Here is a 26808-nt window from a genome sequence, read left to right as displayed (position 1 = left end):
AAAATAGAAATCTAATTTTTAATTGGTCGAAAATATACCTTTTCTTATGTGGCGCTCCCAATGCTCTCCAAAAATGCCTACTTTATTTATATATATTAGATTGTTAAAATAGTTGTGCTGGTCCAGCACTTTGCTGGGCTAAGCGGCACCCACCGATTAAGTTACATGATGACCTCAAAAAAAAATAGCTTAAAGAGAAGCCTACTTGGTCTCTCTATCTTTTTCTCTCTCACACACCTTTCCTTTGTTGCTCCTTTACCAAAAAAAAAAAAAAAAAAAAAAAAAAAAAAAAAACCACTCGTAACAACTAGGGCAAAATTCAGGATACGACTATATCTTCGTCTCTCTCTTCTCCCTGCCTTGTTGTCTGCAGAGTTGAAGGTTAGCCAGTACCGTTGAAGGTTATCCTAATTTGTGGATAGAGGATGAGAAAAGGTGGAGGATTTAGTGATATGTTGGAAAGGACCCTTGATAGCGATAGCAAGGGTCGTTTTGTGAAGCTGATTAAAAAACATCCAAGTGAGATTACGAAATCTTTGGTAGAAAAGTGTGCTGAATTTGGTGCCCAGAAGTGTTTGCTTGCGTTGCTCAATGGGGAAGTATGCGAATGCGAATGCGATGCTCTTCCTGCACTTGTTGATGATGATCACTCACCTTCATCTAATGCTCTCACCTATGTTGCTCATTCCTGTCCCGACCCTCAAATTATTCATCTAATGCTCAACCGATGCAACGCTATTCCTCTTGTTAATGTCACTTGCTCTTTTGCATCAGTACACGGTCTTCCAATCCATTTTGTCCTGCTCCATCTCAGTTTTTTGGAGCATTTGTACCCTTGGATTCGCGGCGACTCCCTCATCAAACTTATTATTTTACTTTGCCAATGGAAAACGGTTGGTTATTTCTCACTCTTCTTGTTTTTTTTTTTAAATAGTTTGGAAAAAATATAAATAATTTAAATAGTTTTTATTATACACATGTCATATGTTTAATGGGTGATACTATCTTTGAAAAATCAAGCAACGTTGCTTAATCTAGCTACATCAATTTTCCACTCCAATGGTAAACTTTCACCAATGTTGTAAACACATTTAATTTTGATTTATCAACTTCAGTCTATCGAAAGGAAGTTGATTTTTAAGTTGTTTATTATTACAATTTTAGTCCATCAAGCTTTTCAATTGACTGATTCTCTCTTAAAGCTTGCAATGGCTCCTTAGATAGCAAGTATCATTTGCCATTAACGATGAGTCTTTTTGGCCTGTGTCCATTTTTATTTTGTTTTTTTTTTTTTTTTAAAGGTAAGGAAAAACAAAATTATGCAGTCTTACATTTCTTATTTGCTTCAAGGTTATGCAATCTTACATTTCTTTAAACAAAATTTGATGTAGAAACCGATATTGGACTCTGCACGGTTGCTTGCCCAATACACTGATTCGATCAACGATATTGCTTGGACTTTTGTTAACTTTGGAGCATTGAAACAGTTTGGGGCTCTGCTTTTGGTTGCCCGAGAAAAGGTTATGGCTCCGTTTGACACAGGTATAGTGTAAATTGCATCTATATGCTAATTCTATGAACCCATATTATAAACTATAGTGTTTCTCTGTTGTTTTCTAGGCTTGACCATTCACCAACGCTTAACAAATGAGATCGATTCATTTTCTAAAACTGACATTGGAAGTGAACAAGCTGAGTACAAAAACATACTTATAGATGCACGACAACTACTTGACGTGTTTGAGAGAGCCGGTGATGCTTTGGGCCTGTATTGTAGCTCAATGCAGAAAAATGTACGTAGGTTTACCGGTATTTTACCATTAATCAGCAAAATGATAATGAACTCCTGAACAGCTGATAGTATTTCTTTACCTCTTTTCAGGTGGCTATGGAAGATGCAATTGCTGATGTTTGTGAGTTGCTCAAAAAATCCAAGGTTCATGTGATTGATGGTGACCTCAAATTAGGTATCTATTTCAGGTATGTTCTATTTCATTCTGTTTGGGGTTCAATTTCCACTTGCTTTCTCATTGTTTAAGGGCAAAATTTTAAAGCTTCTTCTATGTTTGTTTGTTCCATTGTTTATTTGATAGAGAACGTCGTGCTGTGTCCAAAATTAACTCGCTATCCTCGAAGATTTTAGGTAACTATTTCAGTTTGTTCTTATGAAATTCCTTGGCCCTTTGACTTTTTGGGTGCATACTTATATGAGAAGTACTAATCCTTCTGTGCTGGTGTTTGGAATTATAGCTCCAGCGCGCTTTCAGTCAAAAAAGGGAGATTGGTTAAATGTTCCCTCTGCTGGAGATTCTTTCTCCAATTTTGTAAGTCTGTTTATGTTGGTAATTGAGCAGAATTGTTATGCTATTTGCTGTTAAATATAATGCCTCAAACAAGTTTGTTGGAAGAGCCATATTTAGATATTAAGAAAGATTGGCAAATGGCTATTGCATAATATGCTGTGCTATTTAATACTAAAAATGATGTGCTTACAAGAAAGGTCTATGTCTCGAATTTAATTATTTTAAAGATATTATTGCATGTGATTTATTTTGTATATTCTTTCTCTACCTTCTTCTATAGTGGTTTCCCGCCACTCCACTGTCAACAAGCTAGGATTTTTTTGTTTACTTGCAAAAATCTAAATGCATATTTTAGTTTATCACACAGAAATGCATGCTCAGTGCTCAGGCTCTGATTCACTGCAAGCCTCTTCCATATCCCTTTTAATATTTTAATCCCTCGTATGAAATTCGCAACTTTTAATATGTATTATGTAAATACTCTTTGCTCTTCTATAAAAACTTCTCAAGATCTGCCACTGGCTATGCGATTACTGCTATAGGATTGTGGGTTTGGATATGTGATACTTCCTATATTTTTTCACCAGCGGCTTTATAGAGGGGTTACATTACGGGTTGTTGAATTTATGAAGGGTATTCTTGAACTTGCACAAGGCTGCCCTATAGGTTGTGGGCTTATTGAGTTTATTTCAAAGCACTATACCATTCTTCTACTTTTATTTTTCCTGAGATGATTTAGTCCTTTTACGTCATCCTTCTTTTTATTTCCAAAACAAGTACTCGTGTCTTCAGAAAATTCATTAAACTCAGCTTTATGGAACAAAAAACTATGGATATGCACATATCAGCACCCTTGTCATGCAAAATTCATAGCAACAATCTCAACTTTTTTTTTTTTCAATGGGAATTTGAAATATTTTGCTTTTTTTTTTTTTTTATTCTCTGCTAGTTTAAAGAATGAGTGTGTTGGAGGAAGAGGGGGGGCCCGGGGGGGGGGGGGGGGGGGGGGGGGGTATGGGAGTGGGGGTGAAGGTTATGGTGTATGTTATTTGTCCTTTCTCTTTTTGTGGTCATGGATTGTGACACCACTTTGTCTCTTTTCAGCTATTACAAAGTGGTTGCCGTCCCAAGCGTAATTCAATGGGGTTGCTGAATCCTGTACCTTCAAGGTTTTCATCATCGCAATTAAGGTTTATGAGCACAACAGCTTGTCACATGAAAAACAGCATCAGCCCAGCTGCTCAGCACCTGGCTTACAGGACTGTCATGAAACTGAAAAAAGGGTTGAGGTTTTTGTGAGTTCTCATTGTGTACCCTAATATAAAGTAGATTATAAGGCATGTACTAAGTTGCTATTGGATGCTGGTATTTTGTGAACAACTCGACTTCTAATTTAGCTGCTGCTTCTTATTTAGGCTAAAAAAGCAGGCTAACTGTTTAGCAAGACCTGGAACCTTGTATGTTTGGATGTTTTTTGCGTACAAGGGTTTCCCATCTCTAAGATTATATTTGTACTTCAAGGATATCTATTGAGGGATATGAATGGCTAGATGCATTTAATGAGATGGGGAAATGGGATGTTGAATGATCAAGTTGAACAACTTGTCCCCAATTCCGAAGCAAAGCATTTGAGCCATGCCATTGGCCTACAGTCTAGTCTTTGTTGTAGGGAATCGATACCTCTTTATTTCTATAATAACTAAGGTTATACTACACCTTCATGCCGAACAATCCAATGCCTCTAGATTGGACATCACACCCATTAAGGTAAATAGGTAGTTTCAAACAAAAAAAAAAAGGGGTAAATAGATCATTTTATGTGTACACATCTCCTTCACTCATTAATCATTACTCCGTACTTTATTTATGCAAAGTACTCTCTCCATCTCTAAATTAGAAGTCTATTTCTCTTTATTATGTGAGTAATGAATATTATAAAGGGACGGAAGGAGTACTAAATACTTCTTCTGTTTTTTATTAGTTGGCACATTTCATTTAGGCATGTTTGCCAAAAAATACTTTTAAATGTGAGTATCTTTATTTTTTTTTTTTTTTTTTTTTTTGAGGGAACCGCATCGAGCAATTTTATTAATCAATCAATAAAGAGTCTGAGAGTACATAGGGAGCAACCTCATTTGGACAATGATTAATCCAAACTTGTTCAGCACCAAAAGGCAGTAATCTAGCTAGGTGATGAGCAACAAAGTTTTCCATCACGTTTCACATGTGATCAAGAGAAAGAATTAAAAGCACTACTCAAAGACAATACCTCTTCAATCACACCATCCAAATCAGAAAAGTATACCGCAACCTTTGAAAGACGATTAACTAGAATTTGGCAATCTGATTCCAGAATGACATCGGCAAAGTCGTAAGTCGTCGCAAGCTTTACAGCCATAGCCAAGGCCTTAGCCTCTGCAATTTCAGGTGGCCACATTGCTCGCACTCTTCTCACTGCAGACAGCAACACCTCACCCCTGCTGTTTCGAGCTACAACCCCTAATCCCACCCAACCCTCCTCCACCAAACTCGCATCTGCATTCCGCTTCACTAAGCCTGCCCCTGGTGCAAGCCATTTGCTCGGGCTGCTAGTTGCTTTTCTGCTTGCTATTCCATAAATTTTCTTGTTGTATGCGCCATATTCATCAACTAGCCTTTTCATTATTTCAATTAGAGGATCTTTAGTTATGTATTAACAAAAATTATGAATTTTGATATTTGGACACTAGAGTCTGAGATGAATCTAATAAGATCTTACATGACTATGTATTTATTCAATACAAAATTTCAAAATGAAGTCAAAGTGGTTTATGTGAATAGTGACTATGTAGTATAACTTGAGTGAAAAACCGCTTACATTATCTTTGTACATGTTGCTTTTCTTTGTACATAGCCAAAATTGTTTATGATATAATTTTATATCCCTATATTTTTGTCTTTTAAAATTCAAAATTGGAAAATTATTTTTTAAATAAAAGTGTAAGTTAACTAAAAATGCATTTCTTTTCCAAAACCAAAGGAAGAGGAAAGAGTTGTTGGACTGCTGACGTGCATCTGCGCCTAATTTAAAAGTGTAAGTTGGGCGAGAGTGATACGTAATCTCAACCTGCATGCGTGTCCGATGATTTCAGTTCAGTTCAGTTCAGCTCCAATCAGTCCGACAAAAATCAACTTTGCACTTGTGCCTGATTGGGTGGGCTCTGCCCGACCAAACAATTAAATAAATAAAAAAAACATTTGTCATCGTGCTCGATCAGAAAAGATTTGCCCGGCCGAGTTAGAGTGTTATGGTCAATTACGTTTCCTCTCTTTACTCCAACACAATTATCACGACATCTATTTTAATCTTGAGAAATCCTCTCAATGCAAAATTACTATCCTGCGCAAAGGTATATTTTACATGCCTTACAATAGGGTTGTAAAATATCTAGATAGTAAAGGCAACAACCTTATCGTCATAAATTCGATTAAAGTTGATTACCTATTACTGGATTCTGACTAGACAGTACATATGGGTCTTTGTCACGGTCTCACCAAGTTCAGCAACTATTCTTTAAGGGGTCGTTTGGTTAGAACAGGGTAAACGAAATGAAATGAACAAAGGGAAAGAAAAACCATTCCAAGTACAATGTTTTTTGTTTTACAAAAAACACAAGGAAACAAACCACCACACCACCACCATTGAACCAACTATTTTCTTCACTTTGAAACCTTTTCCAGCCACCCCACCACCCAGCCTCACTCGCCGGCCCTTGCCGCACATCCCCCACCCTTCGCCGCCTATCCTCTCTCCCGGAAAGCACTCCCCCTCCCCTGAAAACATTGACCCACCCGCGAAAAACCCTAGAAACCTCTTCCCATCCTTGTAAAACCGTCGGCCGCACCTTCCCAACCATTCGCCGCCCTTCGTCGACCCCCATAGCTCTCCCCTCCCCCGAAAACATCCCTCGACCTCAAAAACCCAAAAAATTAGTCTTACACCCGTCGCCCGGCCCTCCCTCACCTTCGAAACCCTAGCGCCTAGGATTTCGACGGTGGAGGAGGGCCTACCGGCCGTTTTACAGTGAGAGAGAAGGGTTTTTTTTATGTTTTTACGAGGATGGGGATAGGGTTTCGAGAGTTCACGGTTAGCCGGCGAGAGGAAGGGAGGTGCGGCGAGGGTGGGGGAGAGGCGGCAAGGGGTGACGTGGCTGGTCGTAGTGCAGTGGTGCGGGTTTCCGGTGATTTGGGTAGGTAGGAGGGTGGTGGTATGGTGGTTATTGGTGGCTAGGGAATGGGAATGGAAATTGGAAATACCTAGAGGGGTGGGGAATCAACTTAGAAGAATTTGGGGAATGAGGAGGTAAAGGGAATGGAAATGGGAAATACCTAGGGGGGTGGGGAATCTACTTAGAAGGATTTTGGGAATGAGGAGGGTAAAGGGAATGAAAAAAAAAGGCTTAACAACCAACAACAAATAAAATCAAGGCAGTTGATTCCCATTCCCTTTGATGAATACCCCCAACCAAACAAGCCCTAAAGATTGGATTTCAAGTGTAGGTCATGTTGTTAGTCAATTATTTCCCTAACTCACATCTTCACTCTACTGTAGGCGATGATTAATTGTTAGTTAAAGTTGTAAAACCCTTGTTAGATAGGATTTACTGATTTTTATTACCTTTATAATAAAAATAAATAAATAATAATAATAATAATAATAAATTTCCTCAAAAAAAATAATAATAATAATAAATAATAATAATAAATAAGATGTTATGGAAAAGGGTTAGGGCATATTCTGATTATTGAAAATAACTTAACTGAACTGATTGGAGCTGAACTCTGAAATGAATTGTTTATGAGAGAAGGAAATTAGGAATTGAACTGAACTGATTGGAGCTAAACTGAACTAAACTAAAAATTAAGCTGAAGAGAACTATCTTATAATAAATTCATGTATTTCATGGTTATACCAATTATCAAACAAGCTTTTATCAGTAAACCTTATTGTTACATTTTCCCTATTATATGTTTTCAGTTTAATATTCTTTCCTATGATCAAATCAATTTTATTTTATTTTTGAATTTGAGTTGAGTTTGTGGGTATGGGCATTGGCATTTTTAAACTAAGGGGTTGATGTCAATGATAATTCGAAATGGATATCTGATTGTGCCTAAGGAGACAACAAATATGAAGATTTGAGCCTTATGCGTGTTTATTAGAAAATACAAGTTCATGACCTTAATAAACAAATTTTGATTACTAATATTTATTTATCAAGGTGCTAAACTTCGGCTCCCTCTATTGTTTTTGCAATCCCTAATTATATAACACATCAAATTAATAATGTGTATTCCATATCAATTATTCTAAAACGGACAAAAGATAAAAGTGTATCCATTATTCAGAGAGTAATTAAAAATAGGACTCTATCGAAAGTTTTTGAAAGAAAATGTCAACAAAGATTGGAAGTTTAAATAAAGTGAGGGAGTACATCAAAAGAAAAAAGAGAAACATTTTACTCCGTAGCATTCTACACGTAAATGGAGCATCAAAATTAAGAAAGAAAGGTAAAGTATGAGAGGGAAAATTATGAAGAAAATGTTAAGTTTCATAAGTTACAACATAAACAAAACGTTTCTCGCTAACACGGGATGGAGGATGATTCACAATCCCCAGTTATTGGTTTCTAGGCTCATGTTTTCCAAGTACCCTTCTCTTGCTGTCACTTCATCTGCTCGGATAACTCGAGCCTCATGGGGTTGTCGCGGGTTACAGATGGCTCTTTCTGCTGTAGCTCCTGCTGTTCGTTGGAAGGTGGGTAGTGGTAATAGTGTTCGTATTACAGCTGACGACTAGGCTCCTGGGGTCCAGTAAATTTCAAGGCTGGTTTATCTCTGTCGGATTTCCCGACTCATGTGTCTGATATTATTGATCCGCGTTTTAACGCGTGGGACTCCTCGAGAGTCCATCGGTTGTTTGATGGTCCAACTGCCTCTCGGATCCTTAGTCAGGACCGTCCACTGGAGCATATGGATGATTTTATTTATTGGAAATTCACTAAGGATGGCACCTTCTCTACGAAATCTGCCTATGCGCTCTTACTTCAGCAGACTGTCGGACATTTGTCCGTGGGGTTCATTCCTGCTTCCTGGTGGGGAAAATTTTAGGCGCTCCCCCTCCTTCCTAAATGGAAGATCTTTGGCTGGAAAATTATTCAGTCTGGACTCCCGGTTGCCTCTGTTCTAGCTGTTCGAGACATTTTGGTTGATTCACTTTGTTGCTTCTGTCAACAAGAGCAGGAGACGGTGGACCATTTGTTTCGAGACTGTGACTTCGTTGCTCCATTGTGGGTCCATTGCTCTTTACGTTTTAATAGGCAAGGTCTTCTTCACCTTCCTTTTCTCCAATGGTTTTCCACTATGGTCTCTTTGTTAGAGGTTGCTAAGGACTGGTCGAGCCTGGTGAGGTTTTTCTCCCTTTTATGGGCTATTTGGCTATCACGTAATAATGTTCGGTTTCGGCATCAAACTGTGTCTTCCGATGATATTTTGCTTCTGGCATCTCAGTGGGATGTGCGGGGGCGACAAGCTCAGGATTTTTGCATTCGCTCTTATTCTTTGGGTCTTGGTCCTAAACCGACTAGTTCGGGTATCGCTGCCACTCTTTGTGGGGGTCCTACTTCTACTTTTGAAATTTGTATGATCTGTGATGGTTCTTGGTCTTCTTTGGACAACTCGGCTGGTGCTGGTTGGATTTTTCGCGATTGTGATTCTCCTTCAGTCCGTGGGGGAGGGGCCCGTGCTTCTCTCGCGTCTTTAGCATTACATTCTGAGTTACAGGCCTGTTTCTGGGGATTACGCAATGCTTATTCCAGAGGTTTTCGTAGGATCCTTATTTACTCCGACTGTGAGTCTTTGTGTTTGATCTTGGCCCAAAAACAGCGAGATGAGGTTTCTTTATGTTGGTTACTTCGGGATATCCGGGCTCTTCTGTCTACTATGGAGGTTTGCAAGATTCTAAAGGTTCCGAGGAAATGGGTGTCCCCCGCGCATTGGTTGGCTGGAAAGGCTCGTGCTCGCAAGTGTCTTTTTTGGTCCTTTTAAGTTGTTGTTTGTGGTTTCCTTTCTTAGTTCTCACTGTCAAAAAAAAAAAAAAAACATAAACAAAACGTAATACAGAGTAGCATATAGCCATACAAGAACCGGGGTTATAGACAAGACTAATATATTTATATACGGGTGGAGTTAAGGTTATAGCTAATTCTCCACACAATTTTAATTATAATAGCGGTTCAAACCAAAAAAGTGAACACCACAACCCATCACTAGACAATGCACATGGCTTTTAAGTACGGAGTAGATAATCACTAATCACAAATATCGGATCCCTCTTTTCAGCTTGAAGGCAACATAAGCCAGATGACGTCTTAGTGGTATGCTTGAACCAGCTACTGTGCTAAGCAACCGCGCTTCGGGGACAGAAGACGAAAGTTTTAGAACTTCCCCCGACTTGAGCCTACCAAGCAAAGGATCCCAATGGAGTTGAGAATACACAAGCTTTCCATTCTGACCGGCAAAAGTATGTAAATGTGAACTTGAAGAGGAGCTTTCCATGATTTTGTTGTCCGGTCTCAGAGTATCTGTTCCACAAGAATCCCAACACGAGGAAAAGAAGCATTAATACATGTTCTTATATTGCCCCAAAATAAGGAGCCATATTGTTAGAGCGAATGTGACTTGCCTGACAGCTTGAACAAGTTTGCTCTCCAAACCCCACGACGTCCCCTATGAATTCAACATTAGAAGAAAAACCAAGTTGCTCAGCAAAGATTGTGAATGAGAAAAGTATAAACAAAGAACAAACAAACAAAAAAAAAAAAGAACCTGTAACAATCGCGCAAGTCAACGTCCCTGGTTTGCAGGGGAAAACCAGCTTCCTTAAGCAGCCCAACAATATCGACCAACACTTTCTCCGGAGGGATCTGAAAGAAAAGGAAATGAGAACCGATAAACACCGATATTGGTGAGAGTTTACTGATTCAGAACAACTCCCTCTTAAGTCTCAACGTACAGGTTTGAACATCGTGATACAATATGAGCTCAAGGCTTCACCGGCTCTATCAAAAACATCAAACAGCACACGGGCATCCATAAGCATAGAATTGTCAAAATCAACTTCGGAACTCAATCCATCAATTTCATTGGTAAGGTGTTGTTGAATTGTCATCCCTATTTCGACACAAAAAGGATAGGTTAGTACATGGTATGATGCAAGTCAAGCACACAGTGAAAACATACCTGTCTCAGTTGGAGCCATAGCCTCATCTCGGGCAACCAAAAGTAAAGCCGCCAACTGCCTCAATTTTCTGTCCTGAAGTAAGGTCCAAGCAATGTCATTGACCGACTCAGTGTGGCAAGCTAGCAGCCTTGCAGAGTCCAAATGTTGTTTCTGAGTAAAAGAAACAAACAGGACAATATTAGATACATCACAAGCCAGTATACAGCCAAACAAACATACATTTGTCATACATCACAAGCCAGTATACAGCCAAACAAACAAAAATTGGTCACAATGCTAATATTCTTTAATTTATAATACAAAACCCATTGAAAGATAATAACAAACCGTTTCCCACATGCAAAGTAGCACTATAAGTTTGATGATGGAGTCGCCTAGACACCACGAATAGAGATGCGAGACTGCAAGATGACTACATGAAGAGAAAAAAATGGTCAGAAATGAGTGTTTGTGACAGATTTATCAACCAGGGAAGATGACCAAACTAAAGAGGCTGGTACCTCAAAGAATCAAGCGCAAGGAAAAGCGGGGTCCCATACTTGGAATAGAGACCCACTTCACACTTTATGTTGCAATCCCGGATAGCACCTCGCATGAGCATTATGTTAATAACATCAGGGTCAGGGTAGACATAAGCAACTATGTGAATACATGTAGCACAGCCCTCTGGTGGAGGGGGTGGTTCGCACACCTCCCCAGTCACCAATGCAGTCAAACATTTTTTGGATTTATGCTGTGCACAAAGTATCACCAAACACGATTCCACTTGTTCTGGATACTCATCAAGGAGCTCCACAAAACTATCTTTGTCATCACGTTTGAGTATGCCATCCAATTCAGCATAGAACTTCTCATTCAACATCGTATTCTGAAGCATAAAAGGAATCGAGCAATATAGGATAGAAATCGGAATAGGGGGTACAAATACGAACCCAAAGACTAAAGTTATAACCAAAGACACTCAATTTCAGAGGCACATTCCAACTTATCATATATCAACCAAGCTAATTTCTACCTTTCTCTCAATTTCTAATTTTGAAATCAAAATAATTGCATTTTCTCTAATTTCAAAGTCCAACCAAAAGGAGTCTAAGAAATTCAGGTACTTGACAAAAATAAACAATGCAATCATGATGAAAAACTAATTGTCCTCCGCTACAATCCCATTACCAAAACATAAAAATAAATAAATAAATAAATAAAAGGTTTGATGATGACATACAATTTTCTTCACAAATTCACACATAAATTCATGTATGTTAGCTAGGATAACAAAGTAATTTTACTATGGAAACGTGCAGTTGATACAATTCCAGACGAACACACCAACATTTATTGACCCAACAAATTTGACAACAATAATTCATAAGTTTAGAACATAAGCTTCTTATTTTTGGTGGAATCGAAATCGAAGATGAGATAAGATTATTATGTTAGCTAGGATGACAAAGTAATTTCACAATGACAGGGAGGGAAGAGGCGATATACCCTAATGATTCACCAGATGACAACCTCAGATCAGACTTCCTGCAGAGAAAAAAAAAAAAAACAAATAATTTAATCACAAAAACAAATAAACAAACTTTACAGAGACTTGAGAGGAGAGAATAATGGGGAATAAACAACAACCTTGGGAGGGCGGAGTCCTACGAGAAAGACTAAATTTTTAGAGGAACTTCAACTCAAAAACCTAGCCACAACAGAGTATAACAGCATGTTTGTTTAGGGAGATATATAAAGAAGGATAGGGATTTGGGGAAAGGTATATTAATCAAATAATCACTATATTTGTTTCTAGGGATTGAGATTAGAGAGAAGAATGGAACAAGGATAAAATCACTTCTTAGGGTCTGTTCATTTAAGCTTAATTTCACTTCAGTTTCGCTCCAATCTGTTTAGTTCAATTCAGCTTTCATTTTCCCTCTCTTGTATAATATTCAGCTCAGTTCAGCTCTTATTTTTTTACTCTCATAAAATATTCAGTTTAGCTCCAATCAGTTTAGTTTAGTTCAGTTCAGCTCAGTTTAATAGATGTGATCAGGCCCTTATCCCTCAATTTTATACATAGGGGGTTGGAATAAGAATGAGGGATAGGGATTATAACTAAAACGGATATTTCACCATATGCCCCTGAATTTTTTGTTTATTCATCATATACCCATGAACATTTTTAAATTCATCATATACCCATGAGTTTTCACAAAAATACACAATATACCCTTGATGACTTATTGTTGTTAATTTCGTCGATCATTTGGGTTAATTATGAACCGGAACCACCCTAAATACAATCCTCTACCCCCGAAACCACCCACATTCCTTAATTCCACCCAAAAACTGCCCTAAATTTCATTTTCTCATCCTCAAAATTATTTATACGGTTATGGTTATGGAGATTTGGAGTGGTTTCTAGGGCTAGAGAAACAACAAGAGTGATTTTGGGGATGAAGGGAGATATCTAAGGTGATTTTGATGTACAATTAACCAAATTCTACTCATCTTATCTTCATTAAGGATATATGGTGCATTTTTGTAACAACTTAGGGGTATATGCTGAATTTGAAAATTTTCATGGGTATACGGTGAATAAACAAAAAACTCAAGGTTATGTGGTGAAAAATCCGTAACTAAAATGACATTTATACCTTTAATAAAGAGAAAAAAAAAATAAAGGAAAAAGATAGGTTAGTAAGGGTTTCTTTGTAACTTTGTTACTTATTTTACTTGTATCCCTAACTAATCTATTAACTATTACTAAAACAAAACATTGCTGACATCATCTCTCCTCAAGATTGTATACGTGTAGAAAATTATTGTACAACCACCGTCGCAAGAATCGTCAACCACATAATTATTGTAGATCTAGTTTTAATTTAGATTGGATTGTAGATCTAGTTAATTTTTTATGTAATTGTAATGTTAATTTATATATTTTATTAGATGATTGTATAATTATATATTTTCTTTAATTTTTGTTGTTTAATTATCGTTTTTTTATTTTTCTTTACGAAATTCATGTTATATATGTAGATCTAGTGGTTTTGATTTGTTTGTGTGGTATTTTTCGATTTTATTGTCTTAATTTTCGTACTTTTGGGTTTATTTTCGATTATTGGGGTTAATTTTCGGCTTTTTTTGCTAAGTTTTGCGTTTTTGGGGTTCATTTTTGGTGTGGTGGTGTTGGATTGTCGGTGGTGGTGTTTGAAGGTGGGAAGGGACTGGTGTGAGTGTGGTGGTATCGGTGGTGGCGTTTGAAGGTGGGATAGGTAGTGGGGTCTGGTTGGGGGGGCTGGTGGTGGGGTTGGGGGAGACTTTTTTTTGTTTTTTTAAAGAATTTTCCGACGGAATTTCCGTCGCAAAATTCCGACGGAATACAGCCTGTCGGAAATTTTCGACGGACTTTATCGAGGCCTTAAAATCACTTCCTCGGACTGAATTACGTCGGAATAGTGTTTCCGAAGGAAATTCCGTCGGAAAAGGCCCTTTTTCCCACAAAAGGTTTTGCGACAACCAGTGACGGAAAACACGGTGTTTCCTACGTATTTTTTCCGTCGTTATTTGCTTGTTTTCTAGTAGTGTTTGTATGACCTAGTCTTTCTCTAAGAATAGCCTTGAAATAGTTGGAGACTAGCTTGACGGGTGTGCACACTTAGAGAGAAGATTAAGTTAATTGATTTTATTAATTATTATGATTGAATTATTGAGTTTTTGAAATAATTGATTTTAATAATCATTCTTATTGAGTTATTGAATTTTTGGAATTATATTTAAGTATAGTTTATTGGATTTGGTTTTAAATTATGAGTTGTGGAATTTATTGATTAATTATTGGAATTGGTTTTGAAAGCATGTTTGCTAATCAATTGAGTTTAATTATCTTGCACCTATCGTACTTAGCATATTTTGCTAATTCGTAATAACTATTTGTTTTGGTTCGTCCTGTTTGCCTTAGTGGTAAGCAGACTAATTTCAGGTGGAGTCAAATTATATGAGCATTGGAGTCCTGCGAATGTCTTAATCTAGACTAGGAATGCTGGTCCTTGTCTTTATTTACGAGTACTCATGACAATAGTTACTATTTATGGTTTTCATCAATAAAGAAAGAGTATTGAAGTTTTCCGCAACAAAGTATTGGTTTTATTTAGTAAGTTTGAGTAGTCTTGTGTAATCACGTGTCGATACGTAACACCCCTAAGTCTATCTCTACGGTATAATTATACGTATTTTACTAGTATTTATGTAGAGGGAGATTTATTTTAGGGTGTTGCATGCAACCTCAATTTTCATTTACAATCTCTATGATATCCCATTATACCATCCGTATATAATTTTTGTATTTTTTTAATATCTACACAACATTTATCCAACTTTTTTTATAAAAAAAAAGAAAAAAAAATTCAATTACCTCCTCAAATTACCTAGGAGAAAGGCTTGATGATATTCTTGTTGTACCAAAGTACCATCCTAAAATTATATGCAACAATATAGACAATTTTCTATTATAAAAGAAATTAATGAAAACAACAACATATGGAAATTGCATCTACGAGTATTACATAAAATATTAGGGTTTTCTTCAAATTTTGTAACTACTAGGGATCCTACGCGCGCGATGCGCACGGTATAGATAGTGTTTCAAGTTGAGTTATTGCAGTTAGTCTTAATACCTTATGCATGTTTGCATATATTTTATTATAACAATTTGTACATATGCGATTGATATATTGAATGTCATGTATCTTAGCAATGCTCATAACTTTACCAAATTACTCTAGAATTAGTGAAGGAGTTCTATAAAGTATTGAGTTCTAGACATGGAAATGTTTGCTATATTTAAAGTACAGAATGAAATGGTTCAATTAGCAGGACATTACATGTCTATATTTTTCTTGTATTCATATAAGATACCAATACACCTCACTTTAAGTTTTAATCGGTTAAAGTTATATTATGATCGTAATAATTGCAGTTTATGTCATTTAACAATAATTGCCTTGTAAATAATTTTTTTTTCAGAGTAAATTAATATTATAAGTCACTAATTTATTTTGTTAAAGTTACAAAATAATGAAGTTATTTTCTTGAATCGGTAAAAAATACAGTAGACAAAATGGACCAAGTAACCTCAAAAACTAAGGGTCTGTTCTCATACGATTATTTTCAGTTCAGTACAGTTCAGCTCTAATAAGTTCAGTTCAATTCAGTTCAGCTCCTAATTTCCTTCTCTCATAAAATATTCATTTCAGCTCAGTTTGGTTCAGCTCTAATAAGTTCAGTTCAGTGCACATATCTTAATGCTTTCGGAATCAACGAACATAGTGTGTCCTAAGTCGGTAGCAAGATCAGAAGGCTCCAAGAGCCCTGGATAAAGATTGAAATCTTGAACTAATCAAAACTCTCGTTCAATTCAGTTCAACTCAATTCAATAAATGAGAACAGACCCTAAGTTAAGTGGAGAAATAAGATACAAGGATTAATAACAGTAGATGTTGAGTGATTGACTGTGTGAAATTGTCAATTAAGTTCATTCCCAATTCAAATTTCTACCAAGCTAGTCTTCAGTTCAAATGAGTAAAAAATTGGGCAATTATTGATTTGACCTTAAGAGTCACCAAACTAACTAAATTATCTCAATGATATGGCATTAATACCGCAATCTCTTGAATAACTTTCTGTTTGTATTTGACCAACCTTTGTCTTAGCTTCTAGTTTTGTTTTTTTTTTTTTTACAGAACTACTCATACGATCTTTCGGATTTCACTTTCATCAACTTTTTTAAATGAACCAATACCCTTGTAAACTTATATCAAAATCATGGACATCGGTTTTCTCTTTCTGTCCGAAATATAACCGATTCACCAACCCACACTTGAGCTTGATTTCTCATATATCAATTTCAGTTTCAACACAGTTGCTTTTGCACTATATTGGACAAATGCTTGCTTCCATGGTTCCTTGTGCTTCATATAGGAAAGAATGTAAAATCAAAACCTCTCATAATCATACTTATGAAGGTTAGGTTTTTTTTAAAAAAAAAAAAAATACTTATGAAGGTTAGAATAATTAAAGCAATCCTAAATTGATTATACTGACAAGTGAGCAATTAAATTAACGATAAAACCCATGTTGTGAAATTGATCAATAATAATAAATTAGCAATAAAATAAATACATTATTGATTATTCATAAACTACTCATACAACATTAATGGGGGTATAAAGGTAATTAAACATTTTTAGGGTTAAAAATGTCCTAACACTATTCATAAGAGTATTTTCCCACTTTTTATAGGATTCAAATATTTAACCCTAATTCTATGCATGACACTCTCATTTGGGATTGGATATGGTGGCAGATCCATTCCAAAGGAATCTACAATTGCTGGAGGTGGTGGCAAAGACGAAGGTGGTGTTCCATTACCGCCTTTGATTGGTGGTGGTGGAGGGGGTATTCCATTACCGCCTTTGTTGCCAATACCACCTATTGGTGGTGGTGGAGGGGGTATTCCACTACCGCCTTTGTTGCCTATACCACCTATTGGTGGTGGTGGAGGGGGTCTTCCATTACCGCCTTTGTTGCCTATACCACCTATTGGTGGTGGTGGAGGGGGTATTCCACTACCGCCTTTGTTGCCTTTACCACCTATTGGTGGTGGTGGAGGGGGTCTTCCATTGCCACCTTTGTTGCCTAGTCCTGGAATCGGAGGGGGTGCTAGTCCTCCCACACCTTCTAAGGAAGAATAATCGTCCAATATAATGATCTCAAATATTTTTTCATCCTATGAAGTACTTAATTATGTTTCAATGGAGTTAGTAGAGTATCAAATAAATTCTATTGTAGATTAACTAGTAGTTAGTTCTTCACGATACTTAATTGTATGAACTACGAAATAATATATATGGATTATAAATCAATTGTGTTTCCCTTATGTACTGTGTGTGGTATGGTCTCGTTAATTTTTCAATGATTCCATCATATTATCAAGTAGTATAGAGATTATTTGAATTATTCAAAGATAAATGCATAGATATCTATCAACCTATGGAAAAGAGTTGCATTATCAATAATTACAATATAGTACACTCGTTCAACTATGTTAGTATTCTTTACTACCCGAGTACCCGTGTTATGATTCGATCAAATGTTTAATTTCAAATTAAAATATGAAGGCTTAGCTTAAAGTTTTATACATATTTAACAAGCTTAATCGTCTTTACCAAATTAAAGCAAGGTCAAAAATGGGGTGATCGAATTCACTAGCATTGTTAAAAAGATATATAACTTGTTAATTAGCCATTAGCCAACAATCCCCAATCCTATAGTTGATGACAATAAACTTAACAAAGGAAATTTTACGCCGCTTCGTAATATATCAAACATAACATCCAATGCACCAAGATATTTCCATGCATGTCAAGGAACTATTTCGACTCTGTTTAGTCTCAACATAATTTTAGAGAGGATAATAGTACTGCAAAATATGTCAACTTGCTTAAACACCAAGTAGCTTATAAAGCCATCGAGAAATGAATCATTATCGACAACAGTTTATGATTTTCTTATGATAGATTAAATTAGGTTGTAGTCTTATAAAAATACGAACCTACTCTTCCCTTACTATACGGAGTATATAATTCTATCTTCCAAAAAAAAAAAAAATTATAGCATTGAAATCTTCACAATTTGTTTAGCCTTCGCTTGTTTGTAAAAAAGGGGTGGCAATATCATTTGTACCCGATGGATTTTCATCTACACAGTCCAAATATACCTATAAAAATCCAAATTTAAGCAGATGTTAAATGAACGATGGATGGATCGGGACGGACGATTTAGGGACTTAGGGTGGATGATTATAGATCCATCCAACCCATTCGTCCACCATTATACTTTGCTTTTGATCTTATTATTAAATTATTATGTAATATTTTATCCAATTTGGACATGCCTCTTTTCATTAATTCAAGGTCCTTTTAAGCCTTTTTATGTGACCGGCTAGTAAGATTTTAAACGAAAACGATTTCAAATTAAAATACATTACCTACTATTACTTGAGCTATTGACATCATATCCCAAGATCCAAAAACATGGTTTGATTTCGTGTATTTTCGAATTCGACAAAGTTAGACATCAAGATGCATTCTAGTATTTTATGCTTCCCAAGGGACTTCATCCAAGAGGCCGCATCTATGGTGGTCAGGATCTCATATATATATATATAACTCAGCTCATACCTTGGCCGTGTGTCATGCGTTACCATGCCTTCCTAGCATATATAGGTGCATGCTCATTTGCGTCCGTTAGTTGTCATTTATATAAAGTTCATGAGACAAATAAAAATGCTACAGTATCTTCTATATAGACATATTCAACGTGTGTGTTTTTGTCCATGCCTTGTGCAGCTCCAGAGTTCCTAGGTCTTTGATTGGTGGTAGGCTGATTTCATATATTTTGAAACTTTGTTAACATTACGTATTTGATTCATGCATGCACTAGTTCTATAGTTAATTTTGAACTAACAAATTATAAAATCTCAATCAGAAAAAAAAAAAAAAAAAAAATTTAAAAAATCTTATAAAGACTATATGCGTCAATGCGGAGTGCTAATTGTACATTCTTGGATTCCCCGTGCATTGGTGCATGTTATAACAACCTCTACAGTGCAAATTCAACATTATTACCAATTTGATGGGTGGTCTAATTAATTTAATAAATTGAATACTATAGTAAGACATATATGTTAAGTTACACCTTAAAAAGAACCTATAACGAAATGAATAATTACTAATTAGCATTAATCTACTAATAACCTACAAAAACAAATCCATTCAATCAACCGTTCAAAAGAATTAATTTACCCAAGGAGTTATAATACACTCCAAATTACACTATTTAAACCCTCACGATTTTTGTTTAACAAAATTACACAAATTGAACCAAAACAAATACAACTACAACTATATAATTTAAACGAACCATGGCAAAAAATTATTCTTCAAAGATTTTAGGGTTTAAATATTTAACCCTTATATTATGCATGACACTCTTATTTGATATTGGATATGGTGGTAGATCCATTCCAAATGATGCTATTCAAGGGTGCGTTCCACCCATATCAGATATAGAAAAGTGTGTTGCTAGCTTTTGGGCTAATCTAGGGAAGTTAAGTCAACCATGTTGCAAGGCTTTAGAGGAGATTCATGATGAGTGTTTACCTAAACTACTTCCTGAAAATCCTTTTATAGTTCCCTTTTTTAAGAGCTTGTGTTCGAGTGGCGGAGGTGGTTTTCCAATTTCACCTTTATCATCGCCTTTACCACATCCTTTTCCACCAAGTATTGGTGGTGGTGATGGCAGCGGCGGGGCATTTCCACCTTTGTTTCCTTCCCCTGGGAGCGATGGGGGTGCTTTTGCTCCCGCGCCCGCGCCTTTTAATTAAAAAAGAATAATTTACGTACCAATGTTCGATCTATTATTCTTCAAAGTAGCAAATAATTTATCAATTGCAAGCTAAGTACGTTTACATAAGTCCTAGGAGAATTATTAAGATAATTTAATTTACAATAATAATGTTTCTTTTTTCATGCCTGTTCTAGTAATTATATTGCTTGGCTCGTTCCTAATTCTTGCTAGAAATATTTGTTATATGCAATGATGTATTATTGCTGTAATTTTACTGAAGTTTTAAGAATACAGTGATCAATAAACCCTCTCTAATCTCTATGATATGGTAGAAGTACCCCAACTCCCAAGGATGTTCATCGATTGTAGCATGGTTTAACTAGTGACAAACAAATAATAGTGAGCAATAAACCCTCTCTAATCTCTATTATTATTAACCCGGTCTTGTGTAAAGTTCTTAAATTAATTGTACCTTTTGATAACCTTGTTATTTTAAAACGAAGTACAAGTATAAATTAAATGTAATGTACTCCGTATATTGAGTATAGAAATACTTGTATTGAACATTATAATAATAGAGGTGTCAAAAATAACTCAATTTAAACTATTTGAAAGACTGAAATGGACAAAATAATTTAACGTGACTCAAATCTAACATGATAAGTCGATACTCTAAAAAGCTATAGGTATAATTTTCTTGGAAAGTCAAAGAATTTACTGCTACGGAGCCTATATAACTGCCCTTAGGATCGGAGTTTCAAGATCAAAATTAATTTCAAGATCTAATGCGGCATTAAACAATAAGCTTAACGGACTCGTATTTTCGTTGTTTCAATAATCTCCGATTTTCCAAAAATTTCCCAAACTCGATACATTATACTCCGTATAATTATTCCTACTTTATTAATACTCGTATTATAGAAAATGTAAGAAAATTAAATACGTAGTATGTGCCTTACCAATTCTATACGTATACAATGTACATTGTACATAACAGTATATTAAATACTCCTACCTATTAGTCTACTCAGTAAAATTAACTTGCTTCACAAAATATTTCACTATAAATACATTACCAATCTATTAGCAATAATCTCTCATCTCTTTAATTTATAATACGAGTCGTACGTAGTTACCTGCTTAGTACTAGGAAAATGGGAATTTGGGAAGTAGTTGTTCAAGTAGCTAATGTAACAGCTCCAGTTGCAGCTGCAGTTGTACCTGTTGTCAACGTAGTTCCTATTATTGGGCCGGTGATTGGAACCGTGGCTACTGCTACTGCTACTGCTGCCACTGCTTCTGCTGTTGTTGCTGCTGACTCGATAGCCAAGAACCATGGAGAAGGTGTGGCGAAGGCGGCTGCTGCTTCTGTTACCAAGCTTCATGAAGGCTTCCATAACTTTGTTTTTCGCAAGTGAATGATCATCACTATATGTCTATTAGTATGTGTTTTAGTGTTTATGGACTTTATTTGGTAGTTTTTGGAATGTAATATGTCATGCATGCCCTTTTGGCCTTTTGCATCAATTATCAATCAAAGGCTTTATTTTGTCAAAATGCCGATTAATTTAGTTAATTTATCTCCTTGATTAAATTGCCATGAGAACTTATTTGAAAATTTAGGCCACTACAATTTATTTGTGGAATTCTGATCCCTAAGTAATCCCTCACTTGTCAACCTTGATATGTGATCGGCTAGCTCATCACTTTGTGTCATAAGAAAACTTAATTAAATTTGCTAATTGTTTCTTTTGATAATAATATTCTAACCTATATTAAAAGACGACGTTTCTAACTTTGTGTATGTGCCACGTGCATCCTATCTCACACCACTCACGTCATGAAAATAGTATAGTGCACCCGGGTGCACCATGCGCATGGTGTACCCGGAAAGAACATTAGGCTTATTTTAAAGAACATGAGGAAAAAAAAAAAAGAGCATACGAGTGTTTGAAAAAGAACATCCTAGTATTTGAAAAAGAACATGCATAATAAAGTTCAACAAAAGAACATGTTTGTGTTTGACAAAGAACATGGCCTCCGAAAAGAACATTAGGCATATTTTAAAGAACATGGAATAAAAAGAACATGTTAGTGTTTGAAAAAAGAACAAGCTAGTGCTTGAAAAAGAACATGCTAGTATTTGAAAAAGAACATGCATAATAATCTTCAACAAAAGAACATGTTTGTGTTCGACAAAGAACGTGGCCTCCGAAAAGAACATTAGGCATATTTTAAAGAACATGTTACTGTTTGAATAAGAACAAGCTAGTGTTTGAAAAATTAACCTTGTTTGGTTATCTTCCAGTTGGTTTCAATTTGGTACTATTCTTCTTTCTCCTCCAATTGTTCTTTTTTGAACAACTTGTACTTCATAGCTTTATTTTATTTTTATTTTTTTTTTAAAAAACCCCAAATTCACAAAATTAAACACTTTGACTTTAAAATTATTGACGAAAAATAATTTGCATGTACAAAATTTATACTTACATTTTACTTGAATCCACTATTTGTTCAAGTTTGAAGGTTGAATTGTTGAAACAAATTCAATTTTTTTCTTGGGTTTCACTTTGAAGATGAACAATTTTGCTATTTTGATTTTTTTTTTGAAAAAATAGAAAAAAATAGAGAGAAAAGTTCTAGAGAGAGAAAATTAATACTTTGGAAATGGTTTTTACCCAAATAGTAGAAGAAGTACCATTATTACGAGATTGAAGCAAAATGAGACCAATTAAAGAACTTCATTGAAATTCTTTGATGAAAACAATGGTGTAAAGGAGAGAGAAAATTGGCAGCAAGAGAGTGATAGGAAGGGAAAGAGGAGTGAGAAATTGCAGGAGAAGAGAGTGATGGATTTGCAGTTGCAATAAAATAAAAACATGTTCATTTTTTACCCATGTTCTTTTAAATATATTAAATGTTCTTTTAGGTGCACCATGTGCATGGTGCACCCGGGTGCACCAACCACAAATTACTCACGTCATCATTCATCGATCTTTAACATCATGTAGTCACATCATCATTCAATGATCTTAATTATTAAAATGCATACAAATTAAAGAAATTCGAACCCAAAATGTCATTGAATGAAAACAACATGCATTACCGTCTTATAAGTTAGAAATAAATCATACTCCGTATTCTATTAATTTACATTTACATATAAACACAAGTATTAGAATGTAGAATAGAAACAAAAATAAATCCAAAATAAGTTATTTTTGTAATTGTATTCTAATTTACTCATACGGAGTAATATAAAAGTCAATAAGACTTTTAAAGCATCTAATATAAATATAAAATTATTTAAAGTATCACCTTCGCTCCGATCAGAAACTAGTTTTTATATTATATGCAATTGGAGAAACTTTTAGACAACTTGAGAAATTAAATCTACATAACATTCTCTACCACTACGAATGTGGTTAAAATTTGCTATCATAAGTCATGACGAGTTTCTTAATCATATTATTTGTAGATTTTAATGATACCATAAAAATAGTTACAAAGTACGTCTTAAATGGAAAAAAAAAAAAAAAAAAAAAAAAATCCAGTTAAATAAAATAAGGAAAATGCTATACATAGCCCTTAGGGCTACATATAAGCATTAAATTTATACTAGAAATCATAAAAAGTTAGGAATCATGAAAATATAAATACTAATTACACTAATTTACGCGTGTTTTTGTCATGAATTCCTAATTTTATACAATTTCCAAGATTGTATTTAATGCTTATATATTAGGGCTATATATAGCATTATCCATAAAATAATACTCCTTCCGTCTCATAATACAATCCCTAATTAATCCGTCTACATAACATTTTTCCTTATCGTAAATACTACAATACTCCGTAATTACAAGTAATGATCGGTGTGGTTAATATAAAAGTCAAATGTTATACGGCTTACAATTAAATAGAACAAAGAAAAAAGTGAACTTTGGTATTGTGCCTTATACAAGTGTTTTCTGCTTCCCTCATCCGATGAACTCTGCTTCACTCATCTAAAAATGGTCACTTGAGCAGACCCCGGCAAAAATAGCAGCAGTACAGTAAGTTTTCCTATTTCTCTCTTCTTGGCATGTTTAAATCTTCCATAAATTTTGATTTATTTTGTTCAATCTTCTTTATTTTATAGTGTAATTACCATAAAAATGGCTGCTTCAATGTGTTTTTCTGCTCACCTTAAACCTTATCCATGTCCAATACCTCAAAAATTTCCATCAAATTCAATTTTCTTTTCAAATTCCAAATCTTCCCCATTAATCTCCTTCTCATTAGCTCAAAATCCCAGTTCTTCTTCTTCTTCATTGTCATTTGATTCTGCCCATCAACTTCCCCCAAATTTTACTCCAAAACTACTGCTTGAAACTCTGAGGAAAGAGAAAGATGCAGAAATGGCACTCTGGGTGTTTGATTGGGCTTCAAAACAGTCTAATTTCATACCCACTTTGTCAATTATTGAGGAAGTTCTTAGGAAGCTTGGAAATGAAGGGTCTTTTGATTCAATGAAAAGGGTTTTGTATGAAATGAAGGAATTAGGTTGTGAAATTAATGAAGGTACTTTCTTGATTTTCATTGATTCTTATGTTAATTGTGGTTTGTATGATGAAGCTGTTTATGTGATTGATATGATGGAGAAAGAGTATGGGGTTAAATGTGGGACTCATACCTTTAATTTCTTGTTGAATGTTCTTGTTGATGGGCATAAATTGAAATTAGTCGAAATTGTTCATTCGAAAATGGTAGAAAGTGGGGTTAAGAAAGATGTTTCCACATTTAATATATTGATTAAAGGGCTTTGTAAAGCTCATCAAATTAGGCCTGCCCTTATTATGATGGAAGAGATGGAAAGGTATGGATTGACCCCCGATGAGAAAACATACACGACGATTATGCAGGGTTATATCGAGGAAGGGAATGTGGATGGCGCTTTGCGAGTTAGAGAACAAATGGTGGGAGCTGGTTGTGTTTCGACCAATGTGACTGTAATGTTTTGGTGTATGGGTTTTGTAAGGAGGGAAGGATAGAAGAAGCATTGGGTTTTGTTCAGGAAAGGGTTGTTGAGGGATTTCATCCTGATCATTTTACATTTAACACTTTAGTTAGTGGTTTGTGCAAATTGGGTCATGTTAAACATGCACTTGAGGTGTTAGATGCTATGCTAGAAGAAGGGTTTGATCCCGATATATTTACTTATAATGCTCTTATATCCGGGCTGTGTAAAATGGGTGAAATTGAAGAGGCGATGGAAGTGCTTGAGTTGATGGTTTTACGGGGTTGCACACCAAATACTGTTACCTATAATACTCTGATTAACACCATGTGTAAAGAGAATCAAGTTGAGAAAGCCACTGAATTTGTGCGCCTTCTTACAAGCAAGGGAATTTTGCCTGATGTATGTACATTCAATTCTATCATACAAGGTCTTTGCTTGTCCAGAAACCACAAGCTTGCTATGGAGCTATTCAGAGATATGAAAAATGATGGGTGTCAGCCTGATGAATTTACTTATAATATGCTGATAGACAGCCTTTGTTCTAGAGGGAAAATTGATGAAGCTCTAAACTTGCTAAAGGAAATGGAATCAAGTGGTTGTGCAAGAAATGTGGTGACATATAATACATTGATTGATGGGTTCTGTAAAAACAAGAGGATAGAAGATGCCGAAGAGGTTTTTGATCAGATGGAACTGCAAGGGGTGTCAAGAAACCTGGTTACTTACAACACCCTCATTGACGGTCTTTGTAAAATTAAAAGGGTGGAAGATGCTGCTGAACTGATGGACCAGATGATAATGGAAGGGTTAAAACCCGATAAATTTACTTATAATTCCTTGCTTTCTCATTTTTGTAGGGCAGGAGATATTAAGAAGGCGGCAGATATGGTGCAAACAATGACTTCAAATGGGTGTGAGCCTGATATTGTTACTTATGGGACCTTGATTCAGGGGCTTTGTAAAGCAGGTCGAGTTGAGGTTGCCACTCGACTCCTTCGAAGCATTCAAATGAAAGGAATGATTCTAACCCCTCATGCATATAACCCCGTAATACAGGCTCTTTTTAGAAGGAGACAATCAAAAGAAGCGATGAGGCTTTACAGAGAAATGGTGGAGAAGGGTGACCCTCCAGATGCTGTAACTCATAAGATAATTTTTCGTGGTCTTTGTTCAAGCGGAGGTCCTATAGGAGAAGCTGTTGATTTTCTAGTTGAGATGCTGGAGAAAGGATTTATACCAGAGTTCTCTTCTTTTATGATGCTAGCAGATGGTCTTCGTTCACTAGGGATGGAAGATGCTCTAATGAAGCTTGTTCATATGATCATGAAACAAGCAAAGTTCTCAGAAAACGAGGTTTCCATGATAAAGGGTTTCATGAAAATTCGTAAATTTCAAGATGCTTTAGCTACCCTTGGTCGTATTTTGAATAGTTGTATGCCCCGAAAAAATTACAGGTGAAGGATGGTATGAGGTAACCTATTTCTTAAGCCGAAGCCTGAAACTAAGTAGCTGTGAGTCTTGTAACAACACAAATATCCTTGAGTTGATATTAGTTTTGTTAATAAATTCTTTTGTGCTTAAGCAAAGGGCTTGTTTATTCGTCAAGGTTATAAGTAAATCCTCAGGTTTCATTTGGTTCATATGCTACTCGTAATAGGTCAACCTTAGCCATTAATTACTGCTTTATTTTCTTTCTCCTCGTATCTACATTACGAACCGGGCTAGCTAGATGGGCTCAAGGTCCTGGATCTAGTGTCCCCTGACTCACGTCTAACGTCCCCGGTCCTAAATCAAGTGTCCTACTTCTACAACCACAACAACCA

General features: G+C 35.7%; 3 protein-coding genes and 1 pseudogene across 3 annotated transcripts; 3 read left to right on the top strand and 1 right to left on the bottom strand.

Annotated features, from left to right (window-relative positions):
* The first annotated feature begins 400 nt into the window (after window positions 1–400).
* Window positions 401–3868, top strand: LOC145611750 (uncharacterized). Its single transcript, XM_081667112.1, has 7 exons — window positions 401–893; window positions 1392–1542; window positions 1621–1793; window positions 1883–1980; window positions 2094–2143; window positions 2251–2324; window positions 3408–3868. Exons 1-7 carry the CDS (start codon window positions 426–428, stop codon window positions 3600–3602), a joined length of 1209 nt encoding a protein of 402 aa, XP_081523238.1. The 5' UTR covers window positions 401–425; the 3' UTR covers window positions 3603–3868.
* Window positions 3869–6402: 2534 nt separating this feature from the next.
* LOC145610433 (uncharacterized) lies at window positions 6403–9389 on the top strand. Its single transcript, XM_081665776.1, has 3 exons — window positions 6403–6536; window positions 7977–8100; window positions 8454–9389. The coding sequence occupies exons 1-3, from the start codon at window positions 6403–6405 to the stop codon at window positions 9387–9389; spliced, it is 1194 nt and encodes a 397-aa protein (XP_081521902.1).
* Window positions 9390–9513: 124 nt separating this feature from the next.
* Window positions 9514–12368, bottom strand: LOC145611742 (meiotic drive suppressor JIEYAO-like). The gene is made up of 9 exons (XM_081667103.1): window positions 12214–12368; window positions 12073–12111; window positions 11085–11452; window positions 10912–10996; window positions 10584–10734; window positions 10357–10514; window positions 10170–10267; window positions 10027–10070; window positions 9514–9925 (listed from the first exon to the last, which is right to left on the bottom strand). Exons 3-9 carry the CDS (start codon window positions 11444–11446, stop codon window positions 9657–9659), a joined length of 1167 nt encoding a protein of 388 aa, XP_081523229.1. The 5' UTR covers window positions 11447–11452; window positions 12073–12111; window positions 12214–12368; the 3' UTR covers window positions 9514–9656.
* An 11557-nt stretch (window positions 12369–23925) lies between these two features.
* On the top strand, window positions 23926–26590 carry LOC145611211 (uncharacterized; annotated as a pseudogene).
* Window positions 26591–26808: the final 218 nt, after the last annotated feature.

The sequence above is a fragment of the Chenopodium album genome, chromosome 24 (genome assembly GCF_948465745.1).
Source record: "Chenopodium album chromosome 24, dcCheAlbu1.1, whole genome shotgun sequence".
NCBI classification, from domain to species: Eukaryota; Viridiplantae; Streptophyta; class Magnoliopsida; order Caryophyllales; family Amaranthaceae; genus Chenopodium; species Chenopodium album.
Note: the sequence above shows the minus strand (reverse complement) of the source record. Positions and strands in the feature narration are given on the sequence as shown.